The sequence below is a fragment of the Acomys minous genome (assembly GCF_964271855.1).
Source record: "Acomys minous genome assembly, chromosome: 12".
Classification (NCBI taxonomy): domain Eukaryota; kingdom Metazoa; phylum Chordata; class Mammalia; order Rodentia; family Muridae; genus Acomys; species Acomys minous.
In genome coordinates, this window is record NC_140493.1 from 80,273,806 (window position 1) to 80,299,504 (window position 25,699).

Consider the following 25,699-nt stretch of genomic DNA (forward strand, 5'->3'; position numbering starts at 1 on the left):
GGGTACTGGTTTCTAGCTATGAGTAGGAAACGGAAGGAGAATTTCCCCTTCCCTTACAGAGTTCACTCCACTTACAGCGCACCTTGTGCTATCCTTATCAGCCATTTCTAGCCTGCTTCCACTATCATGGCTCCAAGCCTCCGTATTTCCCACATACGGCTGCTCTTGGGAATACAAGGTAATCAGTATGGGACAACCTCACCTCCGACTTCCTGTTTTCCCCAGGTTTGGGGACATAGATATGCAGAATTAAAGCTCAAAATACCAGAAAGCTTTTGGCAGAGCTCTGAACAAATGCTGAAGATGCTGTAATTAAAGAATGTAAGGGACATAGAAAAAACAAAACATCATAGCTCCCAAGGAGCTCAGGGTTAAGTTATCCGCTAGGTGACAGACTCCAATTCTTGATCCTGGGACTAAAACAGTGAAGCGGTTAAGAGCACTGTCTGCTCTTCCAGCGGTTCTGAGCTCAATTCCCAGCCACCACATGGTGGCTCACAACCATCTATACACTCTAATGCCCTCTTCTGGCATGCAGGTGTACATGCAGACAGAGCACTCATATACATAAAAATAAATTTTAAAAAATAAAAAAAAAAAAAACCAGTGAACTCAGGAGAAGTTTTTGTTTTCCAGTAACTTAGTAACTACTAAGCATTCCAATGCTCCATAAACTAAGACGTGAGGACACTGGCCTGGTATCTAAGCGCCCAGATCCACTCCAGAACTTGGACTATCTGTTGAGAATTGGAATCTTTTCCATTTCTGTTTGGTTAGTAGTGGCGCGGGTCACGGAGACCTCCATCCTGGTGCTGGGGGCTCCGGGCGCTTGAGAGTCTCGCCCTTCTACCCCCTTTACAGACTAGAAGCCGCAGCTAGCTAATGTCAGACCCAGTTTTCCTCTCTCCGCTGTGACTCAGGACTGGCGGCCAATGCAGGTCTCGAAGGACAAGTATCGGCCGTCGATAAAAACCGAAGGTGGTTAACCAGTCCCGACACCCAAAGGGAAACGCCAGCGCCGCCAGTCATAGAGCTCCTTATTCTTAGGCCTTTTAGGATAATCAACTTTTGCTTTTTCTGTAACTTCAGCGGTCCACGAACCCAGCTCTTTCGCGAACTAAAAAAAAAAAAATTATTCCAGAAGGATTTTCTTTTCCATCGACGGGGGAATAAAAAACAAGGGAATGATGGAGTTGAAGGGTTGAGACGGGACCTGAAAATTTAGTCCTTTTCCTTTCCTAGCCGATATGCTGCTCTTCTCTCATTTTCGCTCTACTGGAGCGAAACAGAAATACGACTGAATTAAAGCGCGGAGCAACCGGGAAGTCATTTGAGAACTACCTCTAGGGCGGGGTCGTTACCGGAAGTGACTGAAAAACCTACCCTGCAATGTCCCGCCCTCCAATTGCGCTACCAGTAGGCGACGGTCCGCCGTACTTCCTGCCCCCGGAGCCCTCGTCTGCAATCCTTACTCCTCTCCCATTGGCTGCCACAAGGACGCGCTGTGATTTCCTATTGGTCGCGTCTGCTCTCTGGCGCCAAGCCTCCTCCCTCCAGGTACCGTCTGGTCTCTGGGTGCGGGATAGGTTACCGGCCGAGAGGGCGTCTGCCTACTAGACCAGTGAGCGGCGTGGAGAGTGAGGGCGGCGGCTGCGTGGTAAGGCAGGGCGGGACTTCTTGTGGCCATTGGCCAGGGCGGGTAGAGCCTAGAGATGCGATTGGTTGGGGAGAAGGGATCGTGGTGGGGTTCGAGCTGCGCGGCCTCAGCAGCTGCGGGAGACGGAAGTGGTGAGAGCGCGGCTTTGGAGGGTCGGGCGGACGCCGCCTGGGTGAGTCACTGTACCCCGTGCACTGCCAGCCTGGGAACCGCAACGACCATGTCCTGCCCGGCCCTCACCCGCTCTCTCGTGTCCCCGCCCTCTGTCATTTGGGGCTCCGCCTCCGAGCCTTTAGCCCCGCCCATAGAACCTGGGCACCTGGCTCTCCTGCCAGCCTAGCCCGTCCCCCCCCCCAACCCCCCACCCCACCCGAAGACCAGATTCCCTAACTAAGGAAACCCTGGGCCTTATGGGCCTGGTCCTTGTCGTTCCCTTGCTCTCTCCGTTTCTCAGGCTGCATGCCAGTGAGCCGTGAGGCAGCACCTCCGGCTGGCCGCTTGCGGGCTCCCCCGTGAGGGCGGGAAGGTTGGTAGGATCACAATGGAGGTTTTTAATCGCCACGGGCCCCCTGTGGGGCAGTCCTGCACACCCCTTTGAGCATACCAAACATGAAGGAGTGTCAGTGAAACTCAGACCTGGCTCCCTAAGTGGGCCTAGGAGGCCTTAATTCGAAATCCTTGTTCATTCGACCCTTTTGACAGATGTTGACTCTCAGGCCTGGCTGGCCTAATTCTGTTCCTGTTGTGTGGTCTCCTCCCTCTAACCTTCACCTATTTGGTCTCAAGTATGCTCGGCAGGACCGGACCAACCCTGCTGCTCTTTTATCACAGGTTGTGGTCCTCTGCCTCTTGCCCTCTGCTCTGGACTCTGCCCCCAGTAACAGGTCAGGTGGGTGCTACTCCTAGACTCAGAGACTGGCCGAACAGCCCTGTGGATTCATGCCCCTACCAGGGCCAAAAGTGAGTCCCAGTTGGGGCAGTCTTTGTCTCTTCAGAGTTGGCACTTCTCTTTTGTAAAGAGCAGGGTTTGAGTGCTCTGCTTTTGGGTGTGGGACTCAGAACGCTCAGAGTTCTGCTGAGTAAGTTTGGATGATACTTATTCCTGCTCTGGGACTTCTGTGGTGGACTTCTCGCCAGGCAGGGTCACTTGTTGCTTCTCCCATCTCCTGATTGGTGACTTGTTGAGTCTGGATCGTCTGTGAAGGAGGAAAATGAGTTTGTAGGGTAGCGCAGGGGTAGAGGTCCGTGACATCTTTTGATCCTATGGGGATGTTAACAGTGCACTCTCCTCTCTTGTGTTCTGTCTCCTTTAGTGACAAGCGGGCAGCCAGGACCCTCGCCAAGGTAGAATGGTGAGTACTCCCGTTTCCTCATACCACAGTGTGTAATCCTGGAGTCTGTCTCTGTGACAGTGCCCCAGTGCTCCAGGGCACTCTGTTCACTTCCTAAACAGGTTCATCTGCCCTGTCAAATTGTTTCTTTTTTTCAGTGGTGGGTGTCTTGAGACAGGTTCTTGCTATAAAGCCTTGGCTAGCCTGGTATAGAAATGTAGCCCGTGCTGGCCTTGAACTTGTGGCAATACTTCTGCCTCAGTCTTGTAAGAGTTAAGACTGCAAAAGTATGCAGTGTGGGGCCTTTCACATGGTAGGAAAGCACGCTCAATACTGAACTTATGTATCTAGCTTATGGTTTCTTAGGATTGAAAAAAAAAAGAAAGAAAAGAAAGAAAGAAAATCAGGCACTATGCAACACTGGGCTCAGCAACAAGTCTTTCTTATCTAAGATTCCTGAACTTTAGGGCGTGGTGGCACCAGCTTTTAATCACACCAGAGGGCAGAGGCAGGTGATTCTCAAGTGAGTTCAAGGTCAGCCAGGTCTATGTAGCGAGTTCCAGGACTGTGTAGAAAGAGCCCATGTCTTTAAAACAAAGCAAACTAGATTCCTGACCTTCTGGTAAGCCCCATGACTATATTATTGGTGCTGTCCCAGGAGTGACTCCACACAAATTATAGGCCTTTTCCAGCTCCCAGGTGCTGCTGTCTGCTAAGCCATTGCAGGTGACAGCTGACTATGTCCTAGGACAGCATTCTGAAGGTGTGGGTGGTGCACCTTGGTCCTAGCCTGCGCGTGCTAGGACTCCAGCGGTAAGGTGGGGAAGAAGTGCCGGAAGGCTTTTCCAGACAGGATTCCTTCGTCCTTCGGCTGCATCTCTTCCGTTCCTTTCAGGCGTCTCTGGTCCATGAGTTCAGTTGGCGGCTGGACTCCCTCCTCTCCGGGACTTAGTGTGCTGTCTGTGATATATGCGTTAGCCCAGTCTCTTCAGAGAGGCTACTTCTGAGCCTGCTCCTACCAAGGCCTCATCTCCTTTTTCCTTGTGGTGATGCATTGAAAAGAGTCGGCCCTTCAGAGTCAGCCTCATTTGCTTTTTAGCCTAGCACCACCTTAGGTGAATTGCATAGCTCCTCTCTAAGCCTAACGTCTCATGTCACCGGTGAACCGGGATGGAGGCTCATTCTTGGAGCATTAGGGTAACATTTGGCCATTATTGTAAGTGCTCAATAAAAATGTTAGATTTTTCTGTTCATCACAGTGCCCCCCCCCCAACAAAAGCCATGGTTTGTGAAAGTCACCAGGTACAGGAAGTTGAAGACTTCCAGCAAGCTTTCTGTTACTTTTGGAAACACTAAGCTGCCTATCACTCACTACTTATTCCTTGGCCCGGTACCCAACACCATCCATTCCCTACTCCTGGGTGTTGAGCTTTGTTTTTCTATAGCTTCAGTGGCCCATAATCCCAGTTCTCTTAGAGTATGAAGTTCTTCCAGAAAGATTTTCTTTTCCATCGAACAGGGGATGTGAATCAGGGGAGAGATGGAACTAAAGGAGAGCTTGGGAGGACCATGAAGAAAACAGTTGCAAGGGTTTCCCTTACAGAAATGTGGAATGGCCACTAAGATAACATCAGACCAATATTTTGTGAGGACAAAAGGAGTTTAGTGGAGCAGGGAGCTTGGTGGGCGGTGGCTTCCGAGGGAAAGAAGGAAGGCTTGGGACTCGCTGTAAAGAACCCCGGGGAGCTCTCCATCGTGGGATCCAAAGGAAGAGGGTGTGGGAAATGTGGGACAAGAAGGGTGCAGGGTAGCACACCTGGGAAGATGGGAAATGAAAAGATGTGGGCGGACTTGCTTCCCCTTTCCGAGTGGTCCTGGGACTGCCCCTCGTCCCACTCTAGAATGCCCCTAGAGTTCCCAGGGGTTGTGGCCTCTCGCTGCCCAAGGCCTGCGGGGTGGGAGGAGCCCGGGTGGCGGGCGGGGCTCCGTGAGCTGCTCTGCCTCCGCCTTTGCCTCCACCTCCCTGTCGGTGTCCTGGGCACTCCTGTCGCTGGGCTCCCCTCCCTTCCGCGCTCTTGCGGGAGGGCGGAGCCGGGCCCGCTCCATTGTGGAGAGGAGGGGAGAGGCGCGAGGGAGCAGAAGCTAGGTCCTGGCGCTCGGGTGCTCGCTTCTGGCCGTGGCTGCATCAGGCGGGGCCTGCAGCCGGGATGCAGCTGGCGCCCGGGGCTGGCGGGCAGCGCAGCGGCTCCGGGGACATGTGCGCTGGTCCAGACAGCCCGCGACCATGAGCCTGACCGCCCGCGTCTCCTGCTCTATGCTTAGCTGCTTCGTAAGTGCCGGGCCTGCCCTGCCACGGCCTGGGGCGGGGGTGGGGGAGCACCTTACGCATGCAGTACCCGCAGCCCCGCCCAAGAACCCCAGCACGACCCCAAACCGTAGGGGCAGGGGAGACTTGCTTCAAGAAAGCGGGTACTGGGGATTGTAGAAGGCCGGGGATGAAAATTCTGTGATTCTGTCTGGCTCTGCAGCCACTGCCCTTGACTGCAGCTTTCCAGGCCCCGCCCTGCAGGGGTACATCCCATTACCTCCTACTCTCCATCTTGGTCCCACCCGCCACAGCCTTGCTTGGGGATGTAGGATGTGCCTAGTAGGCTGTCTGGGGTGTTAGGGGGCCGAACGAGAAGCTTAGATGCTTGTGCGCTGTCTCCAGGTCTCCAGGCCCTTCCCCTCACACACTCCGTCGTTCACCTGACACACCAGTCTTTTCTCCTTGACTGTCCCCCAGACAGCCTCTTTTCTCCATCTTCGCTGCCTCCGCAGGGTTCTGTATCTCTGAATCATTGCCAGTCTTCCCTCCTCCCCTCTGGCTAACGCTCCTTCCCAGCTTCCCCCATCTGTCCTCTCAGATGTCGTGCCCCCCCCCCCCCCCCTGAGGTGTCTGCCAGGCCTCCTCTCTCCCCTGGCTGCCCTTGGGTCTCCTGCTTCCTCTCTGAGGTGGATTCCCTCTTTTTATCTCCCGTGGTAGCTGGGAGCAGAGTGACTTCTGCTTGCTGTGGGTATTCCTGAGGAATTCCCCTCAGATCAGCAGGTAGGGCGGGTTGCTTGGCAGGTTAGAGGGGGCTTGTCAGCAGCCAGAGTCCAATGGGAAGATGAGATCGGCTCCAAAACACATCTTCCTTTTTGAAGGCATTCACAAAGGCCCTCTAGAGGCTCGGGACTGAATCCCGGCAACCTCCTCCTCTTTGTCTCCACCCACCAGGTGATGCCTGAGCGGCGGGAGGGCCTGCTTTCCTTCCTCCTCCCCAGCCAGCTCCACACCTGGCTCCTGTTCCTCAGGTGTCTTTCCCAGTCGCAATGGTGACCTGTTCTGACATGAGTCTTCTCATCCCCTCCCTTCCTCACATTTCCTGCAGTTTGGGTTCTGAAGAGAAGTCTCTTTAAACAGTGCAGAGCCTCAGTTTGTCCTTGGCTTCCCTCACTTTCCCCTGAGCACCCTTCTGTTTCACCCTGCCTCCAGCCAAGCCAGGGCGCCTTTCCCTCCTCCAGGAGCCAGAACCCTTAAATACACAGAAAAGAGGGTGTCTGTCGTTTTGTGGGTAGAGGGGCAGAGTGAATGAGCCTCGGGAGCCAGGTGGGGTCTGGCAACTCAAGGTTACGGCCTCCCCGCAGGGTGAGGAGGGCCCCCCCAGCCTGGAGTACATCCAAGCCAAGGATCTGTTCCCCCCCAAGGAACTCGTGAAGGAGGAGGAGAATCTTCAGGTAAGGAGGAACAGGGGGCTCGTGGTGGGAGGGGCTTTCTGCCCAGGTAGTGTTCCAGAGCCTCAAATCTTCAGAGGGTCCACCAGAGCGCTGGCTTCCTCCTCTCGGGCCTCCTGGAGTGGGGGGTGCTTGTCAGTCTTCAGTATTGGAGCCGTTGGCCTTAGGGAAGTAGAGGCAGCTTTCCTGGACAGCAGGTGGCCCAGTGTCCTGGCTTTTGACTCTCCTGCATCATCTGTCTTTTTCTGAGGGCCTCCAATAGATCAGGCCTACAGAGATAAACAAGGGAGAGCTTCGGTTCCGGGTTGAGGGGTTTTCTGCCCTTCCGCAGGTGCCCTTCACAGTGCTGCAGGGTGAGGGGGTGGAGTTCCTGGGCCGCGCAGCCGACGCCCTCATTGCCATCTCCAACTACCGGCTGCACATCAAGTTCAAAGACTCTGTCATCAACGTAAGTTCTCGTCACACAGTCAGAAGCTCAGCGCTGTTGTTCCAGTGCTCTGCCTGCGTATGTCCCTGGAAACAGTTGGGATTCCCTTCCTATCGGCCTTGGTATTTCTTTTCTCATTCCTCTATGTATAGGTTTGTCTGTCTCCTCCCCCTTTTAAAGATTGTTTATTCTTTTTTTGTAGCCTTGGCTGCCCTGGATTTACTTGTAGTCCAGGCCAGCCTGGAGCTCACAAAGATCTACTTACCTCTGCCTCCCGAGTGCTGTGGTTAAAGGTGTGCACCACCACACCTGGCTAGATTGTCCCCCCCCCCAAGACAAGGTTTCTCTGTGTAGCCTTGGTTGTCCTAGAACTCACAGAGATCCTTCTGCCTCTGCCTCCTGAGTGCTGGGAGTAAAGGTGTGTGCCGCCACCACCCAGCTTGTTTATTTGTGAGTGCCTGTGTACAAACACACACACACACACACACACACACACACACACACGTATATGTACCATGTTTGTGCCTAGTGCTTGAGGAGACAGCAACTGTGTGGGTGCTGGGAACAAAACCCAGGTCCTCTGCAAGAGCAACAACTGCTCTTAACTATTGAGCCATTGTAGCCCCTTGTTTCGAGGAATATGGGAACAGTCGCACTTTGGAGCCAGGCAAATGTAACTCTTTTTTTTTTTTAATATTTAATTTATGTGTGCTGGTATGACATTGTCAGATCTTGGAGTTACAAACAGTTGTAAGCTGTCATGTGGGTGCTGGGAATTGAACCTGGGTCCTTTGGAAGAGCAGGCAGTGCTCTTAACCACTGAGCCATCTCTCCAGCCCCGTGACTTTTTTTTTCTTTTTTTTTTGCACTGCCACATCTTTGTCTCATTGGACAATTGATAATGTTCTCCTTATTGAATAAAATTATTTGCCTTCAGGGTTATTCGGGTAGGAACTGGCTACATGTGTGACGCACGTGGTGCCATGGTCACCAGATCCTTAACAGACCCTCAGTAGATGCTGGCTTCCTTTCTTCCCCTGGTGCTTCACCTTCAGGCTAGGGTGCGCTGAGCCGTGCTCTGCTCTTCCACTGCAGGTACCCCTCCGGATGATTGACAGTGTGGAAAGTCGTGACATGTTCCAGTTGCACATTGCCTGCAAGGACTCCAAAGTGGTGAGGTGAGCACGTGGGGCCTCAGTCGTGGGCTCTGACTCTAGTCCTGTGCAGACCTCTCTCTGCTGTCATGTGCCTTTGGAGGAAGAGAGGAAAGGTGCCACTTTACTGTCCCCATTGGAAGAGGAGGTGACAACTCACTTCTCTGCTCTTAGTTAGAAGGTCAGCTTGCTAACCCGTTCTGTCTTGACCTGAAATAACGTGGGGATGACATTTAGCTGATGGAGCCACCATGAGGATTACTTGAGGTAATGTGTCCCGAGCACCTGGGTCAGTGCCTGGCACAGCACTCTCACTTAATGTAAGTTTATTGAGCAGTCTGTTCCACACAGTTTAGGTGCTGCAGATATGTCAGAGAGCTCACAGACTTACTCCAGTGGGGAAGGCACTGACAAGAAATAAGTGAAATGCTTTAAATGATGATAAGTGTAATATTAGAAGTAAAATCAAGAAAGGGTTTGGCAGGTTATGCTTTTAGACAGGTGAGGTGAGGTAAGGTATGCTCTGAGTCAGGGCCGAGGAAAGTGGCGACAGGTATTTGAAGGAAAGGTATGCCAACGGGTAAATCCGAGTGCAAAGGTTCTGAAGTGGGTGTGGCCCTGTGCCTGCATATCAGAAGAATGCCAAGGTGCTAGGGCTGCTGGGAGGAGTACATATGGGTGAGGGTAGTGGGATAGAAGGCATGGGGGGGGGGAGGTTACAGTGACTGGCATTGGTGTTGACTTGGAGAGACCTGAGAAATCCCCGGAGGGTTTCGAGCGAAGGAGTGATGTCAAGTGATTAATGCCTTATGGGCTAACTCTGACTGTTACATTGAAACTAAGAACACAGGACACAAGCCAAGGCTGAGGCTGAGCCACTAGTTAGGAGGCTGTTGTAGCTAATTGGGGTGAGAGGCCATGGTGCCCTGCCCAGGGTCATTTCAGCCAAAATGAGACGTGACCGGACAGGATTTGTTATAAATTGGCTATGAGCAAAAGGGACTGGGATGACACAGTTGTACTTAGGAGGAAGCCCGGCGAGGGCCTGCTAAACACTGAGGTCTCGGGCACTTCACGAGAATCGTAGTGCTCTTTTCCTTTATGGAAACTAAAGTCGGGTTGCTGGAAGCCAGCTGTGAAGGTGTGCTGCTCAGAACCTCCTACTCCACAGTCCAAGCACCTCAGGAGTCAAGAAGGAAAGACTGGGATGGAGTAGGCTGGGAGGCGGCGAGGAAGAGGTGGCACTGAAACTGTCTTTAAGACATCAGGAGGGTGTGGCTAGGCGGAAGAGACTGTCAAGCTGAGGAGACGGAAGAGGAAATGGGAACGCTGGGAGCAGGGCTTGTGCCTCACTGGGAGGCAGCGCAGTCTGTAGGGTGGCCATAAGAGCTGTCACAGAGACTTCTCTTAGGTACTGGCCATTGGCCCTCTCCTTCCCCCAGGGCACTTACCTCCTGCTTTGCAGCTTCCTTTCCTTCACAGCCTTTTGGTGGCCATGTTTCTGACTCTTGGCCCCCATGCCTGTCTGCCCCTTGCCTCATCCAAGCCTATGGCTTCTTGCTTGGCAGGTGCCACTTCTCCACTTTCAAGCAGTGCCAAGAGTGGCTCTCAAGGCTAAGCCGGGCCACAGCAAGACCTGCCAAGCCCGAGGATCTCTTTGCCTTTGCCTACCATGCCTGGTGCCTGGGGCTGACGGAGGAGGAGCAGCATACCCACCTGTGCCAGCCAGGTGAGGCCAGGCCGTTTTCTTGGGGCATCTGCTTCTTACCCACGGTTCTCCTCCTCCTTCCCCCCGATGATGTTGGTGCTCTGGGAAGCTGACAGGCTGGGGAACTGTGTTGCAGGAGAGCACATCCGATGTCGACAGGAGGCCGAGCTCACAAGGATGGGTTTTGACCTGCAGAACGTCTGGAGAGTCTCGCATATCAACAGCAATTATAAGTGAGGGTGCAGTCCTTACCCAGACTTCCTCTGTGTTCGAATGAGCTGTAGTGGGCATAGCTGCTGGGTCCACGAGGGAGGAGGGCTTACATTGTCCCTGTTGTCTCAACGCCATCCCCTGGGATTAGTATCCCATATTTAGATCAGAACACCCGTCATCTCTTCTCAGGCTGTGCCCCAGTTACCCCCAGAAGCTGCTGGTTCCTGTGTGGATCACAGATAAAGAGCTGGAGAACGTGGCTTCTTTCCGCTCCTGGAAGCGCATCCCTGCTGTGGTGTACAGGTGAGGCAGCACTTTTTTTTATGCAGTTAGGGATCAAAACCTGAGATTTGGGGCAGTCAATGGAGAAGGATTTGCAACCTTGTAGGGAAAATGACTGACATTATTTTAAAATAAGAGCCTTCGGGGCCAGAGAGAGGGCTCAGCAGCTAAGAGCTCTTGCTGCTTTTGCCCTCCACAGGCACACACGTGGTACGTATGTTCCTTTAAAACACTGCTGTACATAAAAACAAATAAAAATAAACCTTTAAAAGAAGCAAGCAAACAGCTGGGCATGGTGTTGCACACCTTTAATCCCAACACTCCGGAGGCAGAGGCAGGCAGATCATTGTGAGTTCAAGGCCAGTCTGGTCTCCCAGGGCTACACAGAGAAACTGTATCTCGGAAAACAAAAAACAAAACAAAACAAACAAAAAAGATAAAGCTTTAGGGAAATTGGTTTTTTATTTTTGGAGACAGGGTCTCTCTTTGTAGCCTTGGCTGTCCTGGACTTGCTTTGTAGACCAGGCTAGTCTTGAACTCAAGAGATCTACATGCCTCTGCCTCCCTGAGTGCTGGAATTACAGGCTTGTATCAGCACACTCAGCAGGAAATTGGTTCTTGTTTGTTGGTGTTGGTGTGTGTGTGTGTGTGTGTGTGTGTGTGTGTGTGTGTGTGTGTGTAAAATACTGCATTTAATAAGAGGTTGGCAAACTGGTCTGAAGACCAAATCAGGCCTGTACATGGCTTCACTAGGGCCTTTCTATTAGCCATTCTCTTGCCTCTCTCCAGAGTGCCGGAGTTACAGGCGTGTGTCAGCATATTCTGTCAGGGTCATTTCTTAGTGCATGGTAGAAATTGGTTGTGATTTACAAAGCCAGAAATTTTGGCTGGTTCTTTAGTGCCAAGTTGGCCAATTCCTATGTAAGAATGTAAGGGAATAAGCCAAGTACTCTGGAGGCAGAGGCAGATGGATCTCTGAATTTCAGGCTAGCCTGGTGTACCTAGTGTGCTCTGGGCCAGCCAGAGCTACATAATGAGACCCTGTATCAGCGAATGTTATGTAGAGAGAGGTGGTGACTGTGAGGGTCAGTGTGATGTCTACTCTTGGCTTGTTCTTTTGGTGCTGAACCTGGAGCCGGTGCTGAACCTGGAGCCAGTGCTGTGCGCACTTACTGAGCCAAGGTCACTGTGGGAAAACGGGAACTGTTTCAGAAAAATGTGTGTGATAGCACTCTGTAAACTGTAAAGTGCTCTGGAGATGTTAAGGCTTTTTGTTGCTATTTTCATGGCCTGGATATGCTAGTAGCTCTAGAGACCTTGGTCTGGCCCCATGAGGTCTCTGCGGCAGGCTTCTGGAGGCCTCGGGCACCAAGGGCATTATGGTTTCTTCTGCTTTGTCAGACATCTGCGCAACGGAGCTGCCATTGCTCGCTGCAGCCAGCCTGAGATCAGCTGGTGGGGCTGGCGCAATGCTGATGATGAATACCTGGTCACGTCCATTGCCAAAGCCTGTGCCTTAGACCCAGGGACAAGGGCCAGCGGTGGCTCCCTCAGCACTGGGACTAATGATGCCAGTGAGGCATGTGACACTGATTTCGGTAAGGCATGGGCAGTGCTCGTCCCCCCAGTTATAGGCCCCAGGAAGTCCCCTGTGAAACCATGGGAAAGGGATCACAAAACACAGTGCCTGGGTGCCTGCCGTTTGGGAGATGGAGATGCCAAGGGGTCTGAAAAGGCTCGTTTCTTCCTTCTGAGCTGGAGTGCCCCACAGCCAGGCTGCTGCTGAGTGCCTGGCTGACCCGAGTCTTTTTCATGCTCCGTATTTAGATTCTTCTCTGACTGCGTGCTCCGGGGTGGAGAGCACAGCAGCCCCTCAAAAGCTGCTGATCCTGGATGCACGGTCCTACACAGCAGCAGTGGCTAACCGTGCCAAGGGCGGAGGCTGTGAATGTGAAGGTATCGCGATGATGATTTAGTGTCTGCGGTTACTCTGGGCTCTGGGGCTGGCTTTGGTCAGGAGCAGGGAGAGGGCAGCGTGAGCATTTGAAAGAACCAAAAATCCCTGCTTGGATCCAGGGCTCTGCCGTTTCTTAGCCATGATTATGACATATAAGTTACCTTGTTAGTTTTATTTGCTCATCTGTGAAATGAGGATGGTTTATACCTTGAAAGATTGTCAAATAGCAAATCTTAGAGAAGATTGTCGGCCCAGAGCAGCGACCATTTGTTAGCCCTAGTGCTGCTGCTGTGGACATTAGAGCTACTGCTTGAGTATTGACTGGAGAGGTACAAGGGCAGCTTGGATTCTATGTTGCTGTCCTGGAGCGTCCTTCCCTGCCAGGGAGACTCTGTTCACTGCGACTGCTCTTGTCCTGAGTGGCTGTTTCCAGGGCATGTCTGCGTGCTCCACTTTGCTCTCCTGTCTGCAGAGTACTATCCTAACTGTGAGGTCGTGTTCATGGGAATGGCCAACATCCATGCCATCCGGAACAGCTTCCAGTATCTCCGGGCTGTGTGTAGCCAGATGCCAGACCCTAGCAAGTAGGTGTTCCCTTCCGTATTCCATCCCTTCCGGGCTCCCGCAGCCAGTGCTGCACGTCTGTTGGGGGACTTGGTGGGGAGCTGGGAAGTTTGAGCAGGCTTCCAGTAACATTTCTTCCACTCCCTGAGCATTACTTTGGCATGGTCCTAGGCCACTGGATTCACACACACACCCCCTTTCTTTTTTTAAATTTAATTTTATTTTTTTTGTTTTTTGAGACAGACTTTCTTTGTGTAGCCTTGGCTGTCCTGGACTCTCTTTGTAGACCAGGCTGGCCTCGAACTTACAGAGATCCGCCTGCCTCTCTGTCTCTGCCTCCCGAGTGCTGGGATTAAAAGCGTGCGCCACCGCCTGCTGGATTCTCTTTTTTTAGACCATTGTCCTACCAAAGAAAAGAGAGAACTGGGAGGAACTAAGTGGCTCAGTGTGCATGTGATGCTTCCCAGTTCCTCTTTCCATTCTAAGAAGCCCTTATCTCGCTCTGTCTCATTTCCCTACCTTCGTGACCTACCTCTTGGCAGAAAGGTCATGAGCCCGCCCTGGGGTAGAGCTGGCTGGACAGGCAGAGGCATGGTAGTCCCAGCACCCTTAGTGACTCTGTTTCTTTTCTTTTCTTGCACAGCTGGTTGTCAGCCCTGGAGAGTACCAAATGGTTGCAGCACTTGTCTGTGATGCTAAAAGCGGCTGTGTTGGTAGCTAATACAGTAGACCGGGAAGGCCGGCCAGTGCTGGTGCACTGCTCTGATGGCTGGGACCGTACGCCACAGATTGTAGCCCTGGCCAAAATATTATTGGACCCATATTACAGGACCTTGGAGGTACTGAGATGGGATTGGGTTGTAAAGAAAAAGAAAATGAGGGCAGAGGGATGTGTCAGGCTTTATGGAAGTGTGTTGGTAATATTTCAGTAGAGTCCGCTGGTACCTTTGCGTCTTCTCGTAGGGTTAGACTTCTTTGTGGTTGGCAGCTCCCAGCTTTGACTGTCCTTTTTATAGGGCTTCCAAGTGCTAGTGGAGTCTGATTGGCTGGATTTTGGGCATAAGTTTGGAGATCGCTGTGGCCATCAGGAAAATGCAGAGGACCAAAACGAACAGTGTCCTGTGTTCCTCCAGTGGCTCGATTCTGTCCATCAGCTGCTTAAGCAGTTCCCCTGCCTGTTCGAATTCAATGAGGCATTTCTGGTAAGTCCTGAAGCCTGTGCCAGGGTGGGAGAGTGGTGTCCCGAGGCCCCCAGTTCATGTTGTCTGGGCTTCCTAGGTAAAACTGGTACAACACACATACTCCTGTCTCTATGGCACATTCCTGGCCAACAACCCCTGTGAGCGAGAGAGGCGCAACATCTACAAGCGGACATGCTCTGTGTGGGCACTCCTGCGAGCTGGCAACAAGAACTTTCATAACTTCCTCTATACACCTGGTTCGGACATGGTAAGGTGGAGCCCTTTGCCGGCTGGAAACCCTATAATGAGAGATGGCCAAGTCAGTGAAAAGAGTGTCTAGCTGAATGTTTGGGGAAGGAGAACGAACCAAGGGCTCCCATAAAATGCTGACATTCGGCTGCTTCCCTAGGTCCTGCATCCCGTGTGTCATGTCCGGGCCCTGCACCTCTGGACAGCTGTTTATCTACCTGCGTCATCTCCATGCACACTTGGAGAGGAAAATATGGATCTTTACCTTTCCCCAGTGGCTCAGAGCCAGGAATTTTCTGGTCGTTCTCTGGACAGGTGAGAAGTCCTAGGTTTCTTCACAAGCAAAGCAATGATTGCTTCCTATTCTATTTCACCTCAAGGTTTCTTTTTTGTTTGGGGGAGTTTTTTGAGACAGGGGTTTTCTCTGTGTATCCTTGGCTGTCCTGAACTCACTTTGTAGACCAGGCTAGCTGCGAACTCACTTTGATCCGCCTGCCTCTGCCTCCTGGGTGCTGGGACTAAAGGCGTGCTCTACCATGCCCAGCTCTCCTTAATTTTTTTTTTTTTAACATTTATTTTTATATTATGTACTTTGGTGTCTTGCTTGCATACATGTCTGTGTGAAGGTGTCAGATCCCCTGGAACTGGAGTTACAGACAGTTGTGGGCTGCCATGTGGGTGCTGGGAATTGAACCCGGGTTCTTTGCAAGAGCAGCCAGTGCTCTTAACCACTGAGCCATCTCTCCAGTTCCCTCCTTGTTCTTTTTTAATGAGCTATTTAGATAGAAACAACTTCTTAAGTCACTTAAGAGAGATACTATCTCACAGGTTAGAATGGAAACCACTGCTGTCAAGGCCTTCACTAAGTTGTTCACTTTTTGTGCTGCTGTCGCCTGGCACGAGACAGCCAAGCAAGGGTGAGGGAGGAAGGACTATTCACAAGGCCGTCTGAGGGGTGCTGCTGATTTGTTCACTCTTGCATGTGACAGGGAAATCCTTTTCAGTAGCAGCCTGCATATATCCAGCTTTAACCTCTAGAAGCATTTCACTCTCAGAGAAAGAAACAGTTCCCAGCAGGAGATAGACTTTACTCTATCAGTAAAGGGCCAAATCTAAAGCAGCCTGTTAAATTCTCTTCTGGCTGGGAAGACACTTGGTGACTTCTTGAACTGCACTAGTAATCCATATTACTTTTTTTTTTTTTAAATAAAAGAAAATGAAATCTTCCTAGTTTTTTTTCCTCACAGGTGTTGCACACTGTTAATACTGGTAGGTGTGCATCCAGATGTTTATCTCTTTAGAAGAGATCACACATACCTTAGGCCCTCAGGTGCAAGGTCTCCTGGAGCTCTAGACTGATGCAGCCTGCCTTTGTAGCACATTTGCTTTTAAAAACAACTCCCCAGGGTTTTTGTTTTTGTTTGTTTGTTTTGGTTTTGGTTTGTTTTATTGAGACATGGCTTCTCTGTGTAGCCTTGACTGTCCTGGACTCCTCTGTAGACCAGGCTAGCCTTGAATTCACAGCAATCCGCCTGTCTCTACCTCCCTGAGTGCTGAGATTAAGGCGTGTACCACAACGCCTGGCTACTTCCCATTTTTTTATTCTGTTTTTTGAGTTGTTTTCATTTTGTGTCAGGCTGTTGTTCCATAACAATACATAGAAAGCTACCTTATTGTTTTTATTTCCTTCTTAATATTTTTTGTAATGCTGGAAATCAAATTTTGTACATACAAGGTAAATGCTCCACACTTAGCTACATCCCTAGCCCTACTTTATTGTTTTTTGTGGCTGCAGAGTCATTTGGGGACCCTCCTACCTCTTTCATCATGTCAAGATCATTGCATGGAATATTTTATTAGCACCTGCATGTATGTGAGTCATGGTAAAACATGCATACCATTTGCCATCTAAACCAATTTAAGTTCACAATTCAACCTGGGGATGTAGAGAGTGTGTTATTTATTGTATTGTGCTTGTTTGGTTTTTTTTGTTGTTGTTGTTGTTGGTTTTTTGTTGTTGTTGTTCTGTTTTATTTTTGCCTGAAGTTTTGATTTCTAGAAACAAAAGTGCTATGTTCAAAGAGTATATATATTTCATTTAAGACAGTCTTACTATGTCATTGTATAATGTAGGTAAAATCTACTGACTGAATATTATAAAGTATAACAATTCAGCTGTTTTAACATTTTGATTATAGGGTCTTTTTGAGCCAAGGATAGATTGCAGTGGTTTTTCTTTTCTTCAAACTATGAAGAATTTTTTAAAAAGGATCAATTGAGGCTAATTTCCATAGGAAATTTATATGAGGGACCAGGCAAGCAAGAACCATGGTTGTTTATGCGTCCCAGGTGTGGTTTTGCTGTGAGACAGGGTCTTTCTGCATAGCTGATGATGGCCCAAAACTCTTGATGTTTTTGGTTTAGTCTCCCAGGTGCTAAGATTACAGGCTCGACACTGGGCCATAATAAGCATTTGAGCAAAAATTCCTTTTTTGAGACAGGGTTTCTCTGTGTAGCCCTGGCTGTCTAGGACTCACTTTGTAGACCAGGCTGGCCTCGAACTTACAGTGATCCACCTGCCTCTGCCTCCTGAGTGCTGGGATTACAGGCATGGACCACCACACCTGGCTATGAGCACATTTTTAAGTGGATAAATGAATGCTTGGGATAAAGGGAATTATGAGTCTAGTGAAGGTATTATGGGAGAAAGGGCCGAAGGACAGATACCTGGAGATAGTTTTGTAGAAAAGAAAACAAACAAAACCAACTTGAGCTGGTAGAGGGTAAGAAGGACATTGTTTTGGTGGTTTTGAGGCAGGGCCTCACTATGTAGCCCTAACTGGCCTGTAACTCACAGATCTGCGTCCCTCTGCCTCGTGAGTGCTAGGATTAAAGCCAAAGGGCATAGAGAGGGAGGAGAAAGAACAAGGGTTTGTAGGCTGTAGGCATTACAGTGCAGAGCTTATACAATTTTTAAAACAATTTTAATTTCATATGTATGGATGTTTTGCCTACATGTATGTCTGTGCCACGTGCATGCCTAGTGCCCAAAGAGGTCACAAGAGGGTATGAGTCCCCTAGAGCTGAAGTGACAAGAGGTTGTAAGCTACCATGTAGCTGCTGGGAACCCATCCCAGGTCTTCTGTAAGAGCAGCAAGTGCTCATAACCACTGAACCATCTCTCCAACGGAATTTTGATTCAGTTTTTAGTAATAAGTTAACATAGGAAGTGATTATGACCTATTAGCAATGGAAATCTGGAGAATTTACCACTGAGCTGGGTAGAGTCACAGGGACTAGCCAGCTCTCTTATAGTGTAATTTTTAGAGACATTTTTAGTAGACTATGGAGCTGGTTAAAAGTTAGAGAATAAAAGTATAGTGTGCGCCGGGCATTGGTGACACATGCCTTTAATCTCAGCACTCAGGAGGCAGAGGCAGGTGGATCTCTGTGAGTTCAAGGCCAGCCTGGTCTAAGTCCAGGACAGCCAAGGCTATCATAGAGAAGAAACTCACTCTCGAAAAACGAAGAAAAAAAAATGTATAGTATGCAGAGGATCCAAAGTCTCTTCAGAGTCAAAGACAGGTTCATAAGTCTCAAAGTTTAAGAACTAGGAGACTGGGCTGGAGAGATGGCTCAGAGGTTAAGAGCACTGACTGCTCTTCCCAAGGTCCTGAGTTCAATTCCCAGCAACCACATGGTGGCTCAAAACCATTTATAATGGGATCTGATGCCCTCTTCTAGTGTACAGGTGTCCATGCGAACACAACATTGTATACATAATAATAAAAAAAAACTTTTTTTTTTTTACAAAAGATTTATTTATTATTATGTATACAGTGCAGGCCACCTGTACACCTGCAGGCCAGAAGAGGACATCAGATCTCATTATAGATGGTTGTGAACCACCACGTGTTGCTGGGAATTGAACTCATAACCTCTGGAAGAGCAGTCAGTGCTCTTAACCTCTGAGCCAGCCCTTCAGCCCCAATAATAAATAAATCTTAAAAAAAAAAAAAAAGAGCTAGGAGACTGTTGAAAAGTTGAAAAGACAAGCCAGTTTGTGACTAATAAATTTGTGCTTGGTTGCCTACATTCTGAAGCTTTCTATAAGGCGTAACATTAACATCCTGTAGAGGTGATAACCAGGAGAGGTTAAATGACGCATTTTCTGGTAGTTAATCAGAATGAGGGCCAGTGTCTTTTTAGCTCTAGAACCTGCAGTCTTTGTCTGCCTGTGATAGAAGGTGAGAAGGTGCAGTTCTGGCTGCAGTACTGGATTTAGAGTCATCAGTAGGCTTGAGAGTGCAGCTTAATGATGAGAGCGTGTATTTTGTGTATACAAAGTCCCAAGTTTAGTACCCAGCACAGATGTTAGATGGGAAAGTGTAGCAGTCAACTGAAACTATTAAAGTGTTTGAGATGGGCCTGGGAGATTTTATAGCTTGAGAACTTATAGGAGCTGGGGACAGAGAAGCGTTCTGGAAGATGAGTGTGTCTTAGGCTTTGTGCACGTTGGCTCCAGGTGAACTTCAGTTATTTGTAATATTAGATATCTGGTCAACATTGATTTTGGGATTGCTCTGATGACCTAATTTTGTACCTTGGAAGTGGCTCCCTTTTCCTGACCAGGAGGTTCTCTGTTATTCCAGATTACCAAAAACCAGATCCATGGATGATCTTCTTTCTGCCTGTGACACAAGCAGCCCCCTCACTCGTACATCCAGTGACCCTAACCTGAATAACCACTGTCAGGAGGTCAGACTCAGCCTGGAGCCCTGGCACAGCAATCCTGAAGGAGCAGAGACAGTCTTTGTAGACTCTGGGGTAGGAGGCCCTCAGCTGACTGTGGGAGACGTGGGCCTTCCTCCTCCTCTGCCCAGCAGCCAGAAAGACTACTTGAGCAATAAGCCTTTCAAGGGTCACAAAAGCTGTTCTCTCAGCTACAAATTGCCCTGGGAAATGAAGAGCAGCACCTCAGAGATCAAAGTCCTGGAAGAGCCTGAGGCGCTGGCCTCAGACCCTCCTGCTCAGCAGGCGCAGGGTAGGACTTTGGATGGCTTAGAGAAGCCGCCTGAACAGTGCCCCAAAAAGGAGGCTGGCAGTGCACTCTCTGATGTTTCCAGCAAGTGGGGTGGAGCCTGTGATTTACCTGAGCCTTCGCAGGATGCCCTGATGGGTACTCCCAAGCAGGCCCATCGAGACTCCATGCAGGCTGTGCCCATAAGCTGCGCCCTAGACCACAGTCGGGGTAGCCTTTGCAACCCACCAAGTGCTGCCAGCCAACCTCCTCATGAGCCAAATACTCACCTCCTCAGCCAAGATACCCCTGGGTCTGTGGCAAGTATCTCCCACCAAGAACAGCCTAGTTCTGTGCCGGATCTGAGCTACAAGAAGGAAGATGCTGGCAAGAGAGGAAGTAAGAGTGGGCAGTTGTTAGAAAATCCTCGCTTTGGGAAAATGCCACTGGAGTTGACCCGAAAGCCAATTTCTCAGAGCCAGATCAGTGAGTTCTCATTTTTAGGGTCAAACTGGGACAGCTTCCAAGGGATGATGACTTCATTCCCAAATGGAGAGACCACTCCTCGGCGACTGCTTGCCTATGGCTGTTGTAGCAAGAGGCCGAGCAATAAGCATATTCGAGCTGCAGGGCCCTGCTTAGGGGGCCAGTGGGCTCAGAGAGAAGGGATGAAGTCACCTGTCTGCTCTAGTCATTCCAATGGACATTGCACAGGCCCAGGAGGAAAGAACAGCCGGATGTGGTTGTCCAGTCATCCAAAGCAAGTCTCCAGCACAAAGCCTTCTCTTCTGAGCTGCCCCTCTCCAGTGCCTCCTCTCTACCTGGATGACGACGGACTCCCCTTTCCCACGGATGTGATCCAGCATAGGTTACGGCAGATTGAAGCAGGGTACAAGCAAGAGGTAGAACAGCTACGTCGGCAGGTTCGAGAGCTTCAGATGAGGCTAGACATCCGTCACTGTTGCGCCCCTCCAGCAGAGCCCCCCATGGACTATGAGGATGACTTTGTAAGTATGCAGCCACTGCCACCTGTCCATTCATTTATTCTATCCACCCAGTAGTCACTTCTGGGTACTTTCTGTATACCTCCCAGTTAGGCGCCCCTTCAGGATGAAAGTCGAGTAACCATAGTGATGTTCTGAGTGTTAGGACTGGGCAGGCAAGGAAAGCTCAACCTGAGCCCTGAGGAGTGTGTGATAGTTAGCTAGGGAGGCCGTGAAAAGGAAATAGTGTTCAGAAGCACCGAGGCAGTTGGTGCTCCAGTGCTATGGCTTAGCAAAGGTGTGTGTGTGTGTGTGTGTGTGTGTGTGTGTGTGTGTGTGTGTGTGTGTGTGAGTATACATACCAACACATTTTGTGCTGGGATGTGAGGGAGAGGGTACTATAAATGAAACACTGGAGACTTGATGAGGGTCAGCTTGAACTGGTTTTGGTTGGTTGTTTTGTTTTTTGAGACAGGGTTTCTCTGTGTAGCCCTGGCTGTCCTGGACTCACTTTGTAGACCAGGCTGGCCTCGAACTCACAGCGATCCACCTGCCTCTGCTCCCAAGTGCTGGCATTGCAGGTGTGTACCACCGTGCCCAGCTCCAGCTTGAGTACCTTTTGATGAGGCAGGTGAGATCCAGATCAGGAGGCTGGCTAGGACATCTTATTGTATTTATATTTATTTATTTGAGACAGAGTTCCTCTATGTAGGCCTGGCTGTCCTGGAACTCTGTGTAGATTAAGCTGCTCTCGAACTCACAGAGATCTGCCTGCCTCTGCCTCCTGAGTGCTGGGATTAAAGGTGTGCGCCACCACTCCTGGCTTGGTTGGGATACTTTAAAACAATCCAGGTGAAGGGTAACGAGGACTGTCCAGGCTTTATGTCCTGGCTATTTTAGATTCTGGCTTTGTAGTCCTCAGGGAGCGTCTAGGAGCCATCTTGCCCCCTGCTGTCTCCATGGGCACTTCCCTTCCATCAGTAAGTGCTCTTCTTTGTCTGCTAACAGAACAGATAAAGCTAACAGCTTCTTGCTCTTCAGGGTGATGCTTTAAATACTGCACCAGCTTTCATTTGTAAAGGCCAGATGGTAAACATTCTTAGCTTGTGTGGGCCAAACAGTCTGTGAGACAACTATTTTGTGGCCTTGTAACACAGAAGCAGCCATAGAGAATATATAAGTGAATGAATATGGCTATGTTCCAGTAAAAGTTGATTTATGAAAACAGGATAGATTTGGCTTCTGAGCCATAGTTTGCCAACACTTGGCTTAGGAATTAACAAAAAATACAGTCTTTCTATTGCTGTGCTGGCCAATATCATAGTTGTGAGCCAGAACACTAGATCAGATCTGAGCCTTACCACTTACCAGCTCTATTTCTCTGTGGCTTAGTTTCTCTATTTTGTACAATGAGGATAATACTTATAAATCATGATTATTGTGAGGAATTAGTAAGTTCATGCATGTAATATACTTAGAACAGTGCTTGATAAATGGTAAATGCCAGTGCTGAAGGAAGTGACGTTGGTGTCTTTGCCTGTGCTGCAGACGTGTTTAAAGGAGTCAGATGGCAGTGACACAGAAGACTTTGGCTCTGATCACAGTGAAGACTGCCTTTCAGAAGCAAGCTGGGAACCTGTTGACAAGAAGGAAACTGAGGTATGTGTAGGCAGCTGTGTATCGCGTACTAAGCAAGTCAGTCGGTTGTATTTCTCAGAGACAAGTGATTGTAGCACTGTAGCCTGAACTCTCCCCCAGATAAACACCATCCTTGTAAGCAAGCAGGGGCCAGGCACAAAGCCCATCCTGGTCATTTTCTTTTGGGCTACTTTCCTGATTGCAGTGGTGTTTTTCTCCTCTTGGACATGGACCTAGACTTTTCCTTTGTGCCTTCTGGTAGGTGACTCGCTGGGTTCCAGACCATATGGCATCCCACTGCTATAACTGTGACTGTGAATTCTGGTTGGCCAAACGAAGACATCATTGCCGGTAAGATGGGGGTTGTTGTCTGTCTGTTTTGTATCTCATTGTTCCTCATAAGGTAGGGTTTTATGTATAGAGCTAAACTAATTTGAGAATGGCTATCTTAGTACTTTGTTTATGCCCCACCTTTTTATTTATTTGCTATTTATTTATAGCCCTTTTAGCTATCATTCATTCTCAGGACATTGATGTTTCTGATGAGCTCCTCCTTTTTGTACTTTGGCAGAAATTGTGGGAACGTATTTTGTGCTGGATGCTGCCACCTTAAGCTGCCCATTCCTGATCAGCAACTCTATGACCCAGTTCTCGTCTGTAACTCTTGTTACGAACACATTCAAGTCTCTCGTGCCAGGGAACTCATGAGCCAACACCTGAAGAAACCCATTGCTACGGCTTCCAGTTGAATGCCAGAGGAGATGATCTGTCCATTTTTAGCAGGTTTGAAGGGAGGATCTGCTTCAGGTGTAGTCTGGAAGGTTCCTTGGTATGGCTCATGAACACAGAGCTCAAAGATAACCATCTTGAGAAATCCTCCTTGGTACCATGTGGCTGGAGCAGGGGATTGTCTACTGGAGAGACCCTCACTTAGGGGTAATGGTTCCGATCAAGACCCAGAGTACGGAAGCTTCGAGCTGAGTTGGTGACTCCAGCTCCTATCTCCTGGAGGTCACGAGATGATTCATACATACTGCCTGGTGCACAGTGCCCAAACAGCAATAGAAAGGCATTCTTCTAACCAAACTCCAAGTGATTGCGAGACCCGTCTCTCCGCCACCTTGAAAAGAGCAGATCATAGTATCCAAGATAGGAATTCCCATCCTATTTGAGATGAACTCTGTTCTGTACCTCTGTGCTCGGTGTATGTGCATGAAGGCTCAGTCTTTAGAGGCAGGCCCTCCCTCTAGCTGCATTAGTACTGTCTTCTGTGGTTCAAAGACTGGTTTGGCAAATGGAGGTTTTGATGTATTTTTCACCTGGCTCACAGGCTTTAGAGGGACAGTTGTTTGTAAGCATTAAGACATTTCTGGAAACAGGAAAGCTCTGGTGATGTTTAGCCGTGGTGAGCATCAGTTATTCTGGCCTGTGAAGGCAGCTGTCACTTGCGCAGTGGCTGCTCTTGAGGTACGCACTGTGAAGAATGAGAAGGGAAGAGCAAAATTATCCTTGTGAAATTCTGCTGACTGTGCCCTACCCTTTGCACCTGACTTTTCCTGGTTGTCCTGGTGCTAACTTGGGAGCTACATTTTGATCTTCTCCTGGCATGAAAATGAAGGATTCTGTTGTTCCTTTGCTGCCCACTCCCCGTGTTGTCTTTCCCTTGGCCGCCGCCGCCTCTGGGTCACACTGCTTCTTATCCTGAACACTTGACACCTCGAGGGTAGAGTATAGCATTTGGTGTTTACCTCCTGGCATCTGCTACTTGGTATGTGAGGGTTTCAGTACAAATGCTGCTGTCTATTTTTGTGCACTTAACAATGGAACCCAAACAGAAAGAAGAAAGCCTTGATACCAAAACTGGGAGTGATGATGTGTCCGTTTGGACCAAACATTTTGTTTTGTTTTATTTTGATTTTGTTTTCCATCTTCCTATGTACCAGTGGCACTTAACCAAAAGATACAGTACTATAGCCATGTACTGGGGTTGGGACAGATACAGTCTCCTTGGCCTATAGTGAAAGCATCAGGACTTCGTATCTGCATTTTCCTTAATTCATTGATAGAGATAAATCGCTTACTCCGTGTTAAAACTCCACTTGTCTTTCTTCACTGCTACTGTCATGTTGCTTTCTAGAAAACATTTTCTTCATTCCAAACTAACCAGAACCTGCATTTAGAATAAATAGGAACTACTTGTCCTGACCTCTCCAGTTCCACAGTGAAGAGCTGTGCTCCTTTTATACTTGCCATGGATATAACCTAAAAAGTTTTGGCATATTTAGGTCAGCCTAGCAGATTTTCTTTTTCCATTGAAATGAAGCTGAATAATGGAGATTTTGTGTCTGGGAAATTTTTAAGATCAATGAAAGAGTGACAAACTATTTGTCTCTCATACATAAAATTATTTTAAGCATTTTCGCAATCATTAAAATTTACTGCCAGTCACAAGGGGCTTTTTAATTACTGATTTTCATTGCACTTCACTGTTTTCAGGGGGATCGATAACATTCGGGGAGACTGTATCTGTCTACTTGGTGTGACTGTTTTGAGGGACTATCCCATCAGTGAACAAACTGCATGGCCTTGGAGGGAGACTCTGGGCTTCTAGCTCAGATGTGTCATCCTTTAGAGCTGTTGTGGGTGTAAGTGACATGATGTGGCCAAAAATCCAAACTGTGCAGTTGCGTTGTGACAAACATGCAATGTGCTGTAAAAACTCAATACAGTTTAAATAAAATCTCTATATTAGTGCTGCTTTGTTGGGTCTTTTTATTTCTTATTGGTATTGGAATTAAATCTGTAGCTTCATGGACAAAGTATTCCACCTCTTAACTGCATTTCTAGCCCTTAATTCTATCTATCCCCTTTGAGCCAGGTATAAGTGTTGTATGCCAGGTACTGGGCAGCTAAAGGAAGGATTATGGCAAGTCTGAGGGCCAGGCTGGGCTTCTAGCCAAACCAAAACAAACTGCAGTACTCATTGGCAGTCCCTCTTGTATTTGAGTTTATTGATTAGTTGTAAGGATTCTGTCCCTATTCTAGTGAAGTTCGTTCTTCTTTCTTGTCTGGTCAGCAAGCATATATTAGATATAATTGTTACTATATACAAGATGAATTCATGTACCCTGCTTAACTATACCTACTCCCCCCTTCGCCCCCTTCGCCCCCTTCGCCCCTCCCCGGTTATTTTTGGGGGGAGAGAGCAGCAATTCGACTGTTAGGAAAGACTCGAGTAAGCCCCTCTGTTCTCAGGAGTCACTGGCTGTGCATCACCTAATGCGCTCTGAATTGACCCCTGGCCACCCTTCCCTGCGGGAGGCCCTCGGACTTTGCTAAGGTAAACTGGGCCGCTTTCTCCTCAGGAACCACAATTCCCTGGTGTGCTGCCCTCCGGACCACCGGACAGAGAGGGGCCGGTTCTGGAGAAGGCACGCGAAGGTGGCCTTGGGTCGCAGTGTGCCCCGCCACCGCCGCCGCCGCCGCCGCCGCCGTCCGAAGGCGTGCACCCCACTGACGGGGAGAGCGGGCTCGCGCCCCGTCGGCCACCTCGCGGCGGGAACTCGAGGCCCCATTGGC

The 25,699-nt window shown here is 49.4% G+C and overlaps 1 protein-coding gene across 8 annotated transcripts; it reads left to right on the plus strand.

Annotated features, from left to right (window-relative positions):
* The first annotated feature begins 1,418 nt into the window (after positions 1-1,418).
* On the plus strand, positions 1,419-24,873 carry MTMR4 (myotubularin related protein 4). Of its 8 annotated transcripts, XM_084749320.1 has the most exons (20): positions 1,708-1,829; positions 2,489-2,546; positions 2,971-3,009; positions 6,658-6,747; positions 7,076-7,192; positions 8,267-8,349; positions 9,894-10,054; positions 10,170-10,266; positions 10,436-10,549; positions 11,930-12,126; positions 12,356-12,484; positions 12,958-13,069; positions 13,693-13,888; positions 14,066-14,251; positions 14,328-14,498; positions 14,640-14,794; positions 19,132-20,506; positions 22,031-22,141; positions 22,383-22,471; positions 22,692-24,873. In XM_084749320.1, the coding sequence occupies exons 3-20, from the start codon at positions 3,007-3,009 to the stop codon at positions 22,867-22,869; spliced, it is 3,564 nt and encodes a 1,187-aa protein (XP_084605446.1). In that variant the 5' UTR covers positions 1,708-1,829; positions 2,489-2,546; positions 2,971-3,006; the 3' UTR covers positions 22,870-24,873. The 8 variants fall into 8 exon arrangements, with proteins under 8 accessions (XP_084605448.1, XP_084605443.1, XP_084605442.1 ...); XM_084749322.1 differs by lacking the exons at positions 1,708-1,829; positions 2,489-2,546 and adding an exon at positions 1,419-1,557; XM_084749317.1 differs by lacking the exons at positions 1,708-1,829; positions 2,489-2,546 and adding an exon at positions 1,567-1,657.
* Positions 24,874-25,699: the final 826 nt, after the last annotated feature.

Coding starts and splice junctions, on each gene's coding strand:
- MTMR4 (XM_084749315.1), top strand. CDS start 5,273: ATGAGCCTGACCGCCCGCGTCTCCTGCTCTATGCTTAGCTGCTTC. Junction 10,055..10,169: donor TACCCACCTGTGCCAGCCAG/GTGAGGCCAGGC, acceptor ACTGTGTTGCAG/GAGAGCACATCCGATGTCGA. Junction 13,070..13,692: donor CAGATGCCAGACCCTAGCAA/GTAGGTGTTCCC, acceptor TTTCTTGCACAG/CTGGTTGTCAGCCCTGGAGA.